This window comes from Branchiostoma belcheri, unplaced genomic scaffold, assembly GCF_001625305.1.
Source record: "Branchiostoma belcheri isolate BF01 breed outbred unplaced genomic scaffold, Haploidv18h27 scaffold718, whole genome shotgun sequence".
NCBI lineage: Eukaryota > Metazoa > Chordata > Leptocardii > Amphioxiformes > Branchiostomatidae > Branchiostoma > Branchiostoma belcheri.
The window spans coordinates 1,300-7,492 of record NW_017804374.1 but is presented as its reverse complement, the minus strand read 5'-3'; the positions used below and the strand labels follow the sequence as shown (position 1 = coordinate 7,492).

The 6,193-nt window shown below is 39.8% G+C and overlaps 1 protein-coding gene across 1 annotated transcript in view; it reads right to left on the bottom strand.

Moving 5' to 3' along the window:
- LOC109484962 (GFP-like fluorescent chromoprotein dsFP483) overlaps positions 1-698 on the bottom strand; it is a gene marked incomplete at both ends in the record, with an annotated part of 6,566 nt that extends 5,868 nt beyond the window's left edge. Inside the window, one exon of the mRNA XM_019788334.1 lies at positions 656-698. Within this exon, the coding sequence (XP_019643893.1) occupies positions 656-698 (43 nt within the window). The remainder of the gene's footprint in view (positions 1-655) is intronic.
- Between the last annotated feature and the right edge of the window lie 5,495 nt (positions 699-6,193).

Sequence of the window (6,193 nt, the reverse complement as noted above, 5' to 3'; positions counted from 1 at the left end):
TTTTAGGGAAACGTTAGCAAAAGGATTATTTAAACAACCTTGATATAATCAATATTCAAATAGTCTTCCTCGGACCATCGGCACAACCGTATCACCAAGGCCACAGTAATTTAAGCTGTTAATTCCAATGTGTGGATTGAAGACATTTTTTTCTTGTTTTGTCTTCTTTGTCTTCTGTCCTTTGGTAAAATTGATTCGATTTCGTCATTATATTTTGGAAAAAAAATAACAACTTAAATTTAGAATGAAGGTGGAATTCATAATTACCTCGGAGGTTTTTGTTCTACTGGTATTTTTTTGTAAAGGCTTGGTTTTTTCTGTCAAACAATGTATAGTTGGAGATTTGATATGGGTGCGTCTTACGTTTGTGTCACCGTCAGGACACCATGGGAAGGCTGCGACACTTGCTGATTTTCCTTCTCGTCATCCTGGAAGAGCCCAACATGCCAGAAGCTGATGACTGCAGCTGTGCACAATCATCAGACTGCGAGTGCCCCGACCGAGGCTTCACCAACATCCCACAGTACCTCCCAGCGTCCATTTCTGGCTTGGATTTAGGAGGTAATCTTATTACTACCGCAAACCGGTCACTGTTGATGAGGTATATAAATTTGATAACGTTGAGTCTGTCCAGAAACCAGATAACAAAGATTACGGCAGGTACAGTTACATATCTACCCCAGCTCAAACAGTTGGACCTGTCCCAAAACAACATAACAGAAATACAGCCTGGTGCCTTTCAAAAGCTGCCCTTGCTGGAAGACTTAAATTTGAAGGCCAACCACATAACAGTGATTCAGACAGGTATATTTGCAAACCTACCCCGTTGCAAATGTTTGTACCTGTCCTCCAACAAGATAACTATCATCAGGTCTGGTACATTTAAAAAATCTGCCCCAACTGGAAAGGCTGTACCTGAACCGAAACCAAATAACAGCGATTCAAGTTGGTGCGATTGCAAATCTACCCCGACTCAAACGGCTGGACCTGGCCATCAACCAGATAACAGAGATTCGGTCCGGTACATTTGAAAATCTACCCCGACTCTATTGGTTACTCCTGCCAGAGAACCAGATAACAGATATTCAGCCTGGTGCCTTTCGAAAGTTGCCCTTGCTAGTACACTTAAATGTGAGATCAAATCACATAACAATGATTCGAGTAGGTACATTCGCAAATCTACCCCGTTGCGAATATTTGTACCTGTCCTCCAACAAGATAACTATCATCAGGTCTGGTACATTTAAAAATCTGCCCCAACTGGAAACTCTGTACCTGAGCCGAAACCAAATAACAGCGATTCAAGTTGGTGCGATTGCAAATCTACCCCGACTCAAATGGCTGGACCTGGCCCAAAACCGGATAACAGAGATTCTGCCTGGTGCGATTGCAAATTTACCCAAACTCCAAAGCTTGGAACTCAGCCACAACCAGATAAAAGAGATTCGGTCTGGTGCTTTTGAAAATCGGCCGTTACTAAAAACTTTGAACCTCGAAGACAACAAGATTTCTGTCATCCCCCCTTCAGCTTTTGACTTGTTGTTATCTATTCGTACCGTAAAACTGGAGGGAAACCCTTGGCGCTGTGACTGTAGAATGGCTCCTTTCAGGCTCAATATCACCAAATTTTCATCAATTAAAAACCAGATGATATGTGCCCAACCCGCCAAATTCAAGGGACAGAATCTTACAGATGTCAGTCCTGAAGAAATGATATGTGAAGATAGCCAACTAGAAAGTGTTACTAGTAATAACTGTTACAATGGCACCGTCACCTCTCGCTACCACTGGTTCTTCAAACACAATGCTGGCTTGACAGCACATCCTGAAGGCAACTATACTGGTTTAACAATAGCAACACTAACTACGTCCCGTGCAATCACAGCAGACGCCCGTTTCCCCATTATCATTGCCTCTGTCTGTGGCCCAGTAGCTGGTATTGTCCTGATAGGCGCCGCCATTCTTATAGTGTGGTACAAGATGAACACCAGACAATCTCGAGATCCTGTACGACTAAATCCCAACAACACCACCAACCATCATGATCAGACAGGACAGAGCCAATCTCAGCCTGACATTCAATTTCTACACACTGAAAGGCTATTAAATGACGTGTTAGCTGCCTTAAGGCCGAATACCACGTACGTGGGTTTCCAAACTGCCCTAAATGGTCGCACATCTACCGGCAGTCATACTCAGACAGGGCAGGGTCTGCCTCAGGCCACCACTGAATCCAACGCAACATCCACTGTGACCAGTGACCAAGATGATCACCAGTATGAAAATAGCGACCAACATAATCCCAGTGACCAAGATGATCACCATTATGAAAATAGTGACCACCATACTCCCAGTGACCAAGATGATCACCAGTATGAAAATAGTGACCACCATACTCCCAGTGACCAAGATGATCACCAGTATGAAAATAGTGACCAGCTGCAGCATAATCCCAGTGACCAAGAAGATCACCAGTATGAAAATAGTGACCACCATAATCCCAGTGACCAAGATGATAACCAGTATGAAAATAGTGACCGACATAATCAGAGAGGGCAGAGTCAGTATCAATCCATTACTGAGTCCAACGCAGCCACCGCAGCTACTGTGTATGTGATGGCCAGTGGTGATGATCAGACAGGGCAGGGTCAGTCTCAGACCATCACTGAATCCTTGGATGCTAGAAATCTGTCTTATGCCACAGGGGCTACTGCCTCACAGCTAAATCCTATGTACGATGAAATCCGGAAACACGATGATTAAATCCACATTTCAACAGCATGGAGACTATTAAATCTGATCAGTAACAAAGAAAAAAATGTATCAGCTAAATGAAAACTGAGAGATCTGTTGGATCTATACTCTCACATTAGTCTCATTTGTGTTGAATCCCTTCTCGAGGAACCAAACACTTAGAAAGTCCGTGGAGACATTTTGAAAAAAAATTCAACAAAAAGTTGTGAAACTAGGCATTTTCCATATCACATTTGTGTAACTGTCTCCACTCTTAATTTTAGAATCCAGCACTAAAACACCCTTTATCATTCAATGTTTTGGAAAGTTTTTATATGTATATGAGAGTAGAGATTTCCATCCGACAGAGATACGAATCGGAGTATGTATAAACTTATTTACTTCAAAGACAGTAAGGACTTTCCAACTGCAATTCGTATCAATTTAGAGCCCCATCTCGACGTGAGTAGATCAAACCTTACAGTCTGGTCTTACGCAACTTGTTATGTACTTTCACTGTACAAAACTGGCTGAGCCTTAAGGTCTCATTCTAAACTAGTACCAACCCAAATCTTGTATGAAGTGTGTTCATGTTGATGAGAAAATTCTTTTTAGCCAGCCCAATGAATTTAAAAGGTCAATGTAGTGAAAGCTTGTTTTTAATTGAGGAAATTAGGACGTAATTGTTGGTAGCCGCGCGATAGATCGGATGTGGACAGTGTTTTGGGTAGTAGTCTTATGTTTGAAGCGTGAAAGGGACCTCTTGCGGGGAGCCACTAGCTTGTAATTGCCATAAAAAGGGATTGTGTATATAAAAGCCATTGGCAATTTCTTCATGTGATGTATAGAGTAAATGTACTGAACCCATAAGTGTATAGGACCAGTATACGCTTATATGTGCAACCCGTATACATGTATATATATATGGGCCCAGCAGGACAAGGGATAGTGATGTGTTAACAATGATATAGAGAACATGTTACAGCATTGTTATATATTTAGACCATGTTGATTTGATTATATGGATGACATCCTCTGGGAACCCCAAAACTGATGCGCGCGTGCGAATTAAAAAAAAAGTTTTGCAAAAAAAAAAGTTGCTTTCATTATGAAATCTGCGTGGTCATGAAGGTTGAAAAAATAACACAGAGTATGGTTTGGTGAATAATCTACTCTTTAAATTCATTTCTCTTTACATTTTCGTCATTTTTGTTTGATTTGAGCATTTTGCGACATTGGTATCGTTTTTGAATATTCTTTTTGCAACTTACGGTATATATTTGCTCATTTTGCAACTGTTTTGTACGATTTACAGTATGGTTTAAAACTTTTTTTTTGGAAACGGCCGAAAATTCATGCGCGCGCGGATGTCATCCATATAATCAAATCAACATGGCCTTAGTATTACAGCCCAGCGAGTCAGTTCACGCGATGAGTTGAGAGTAAAGTACGGACCAGTAATCACACAGGTTTGGCCTGTAATCTGTAGCCAACTGCAAATGCCTTTCATACTTAGAAGTGGTAAATTGATGTCTTAATATGAAGTTTTNAATTTAAAACGTCAATGTATTGAAAGCTTGTTTTAATTGAGGAAATTAGGACGTAATTGTTGGCAGCCTCGCGATAGGTCGGATGTAGACAGTGTTTTGGGTAGTAGTCTTATGTTTGAAGCGTGAAAGGGCCTATTTCGGGGAGCCACTAGCTTGTAATTGCCATAAAAAGGGATTGTGTATATAAAAGCCGTTGGTAATTTCTTCATGTGATGTATAGAATAAATGTACTGAATCCATAAGTATATAGGACCAGTATACGCTTATATGTGAAACCCGTATACATGTATATATATATATATGAGTTGAGAGTAAAGTACGGACCAGTAATCACACAGGTTTGGCCTGTAATCTGTAGCCAACTGCAAATGCCCTTCATACTTAGAAGTGGTAAATTGATGTCTTTATATGAAGTTTTCAATACTTAAGTCTTCTCTGCCTGTATTGTAATGAAAAGGATATTGTTCCTTTTTTCATATCTAGCGTTTTTCACAATACATAAAGTGCATATGCATAGTAAATGAGCACAACAAAGTGGCAAGGTGTTAAAGTTATAGACACGTATATACGCACCGCCCGTTGTACAGCACGAGAAATAATGTTTCAAGGTAAATTAACAATGTAAAGCATTACCAAGAATTATTGTCCTTGAAAATAATTACTAATGACATGCATGACATTTATACAAATTAAAGCCTCCTAACTTTCTATTGATGTATAACATATTGGGGTATTATGGAGGAAATGAACCAAAACTAGTGAAATAAAAATAGTATCCCCTATTATAAAGGGGTCTGGAAACTTACTGGTAAGAAACTCCAGCAGCTTAAGGGTTAAGAATTAAAACTACAGATGTAAAGTAGGCACATAGTTTTGTTTTTGTCTCGTATCCAGGGCCAACGGCCTCAACTGTTCATTAGAGCAACTTTAGCTCTTGTTGCTTGTGTGCTTTGATTATACTTTGACCGTTTTGGGCCACACCGCCTTAATTTTATGGATGACATCCTCCGAAGACCCCCAAACTAGTGCACGCGGGCGAATACAAAAATTCCGGCCAAAAATAAAAATGCTACCAAACCACAGGAATATAAAGCTGGTATTGTGAATTTGCGGCAGTACATACGACAAGCCGACACATACTGGCTTTTTGTGGAATTTATGAATCGGCACGGGTTCTTGCCGTCGTTCGGTAGCCTCGGTGACATTCGGTCCAGAGTTACAACCGGCTCCGCATTGTCACTAACTACCATGGACTAGAAGAGTCCTAGAGTAGAGGCCTAGAGCGTGATATTTTTTAGAACAGGCGAAAATCAATGCGCGCGCAGATCCATAAAATTAAGTCGGTATGGCTTTATATTTCTTAAATTGCTTTGGTTGGGTTAGTAAGGTATGAAATGACCATGACATGAGAATACCAACAAGAGGCACCTTTGTAACATGGACAATGTACAATATACAATACGAACGTTTGCAATGCTAATTCAAATGTGTTAACATTTGATTGTCATTAAGAAGTTGAAGTTGCAACTCGAGGCTGTCTTTTTAGAATTACACCTGCAAGACTATGTACTTTTTCTGTCTCCGTTCACAAGGAGTTTAGCAATAAAAAAAGCACTGTCATGACGAAGGTCTCTGGATTCTTCATGAGTGTACTATATTATATTGACCTTCCGGTCAGTTATTTAATTATTTAATTGAAAAAGTTTAACTTATACCAATTATTATTACTATCATCAATGCATCTTATTTATAATCTACATTACCTTACTTCATTGTTATTAATTTATACCGTATATTATTTCTGAACTTTATTCCAACACACAATTGCACAATTGCAGATCAAATTTTCAGCGACCACTGTCGCCTTCATCAGGATAATTCATGACCAATTACTGAGTGAGTTTCTTCAC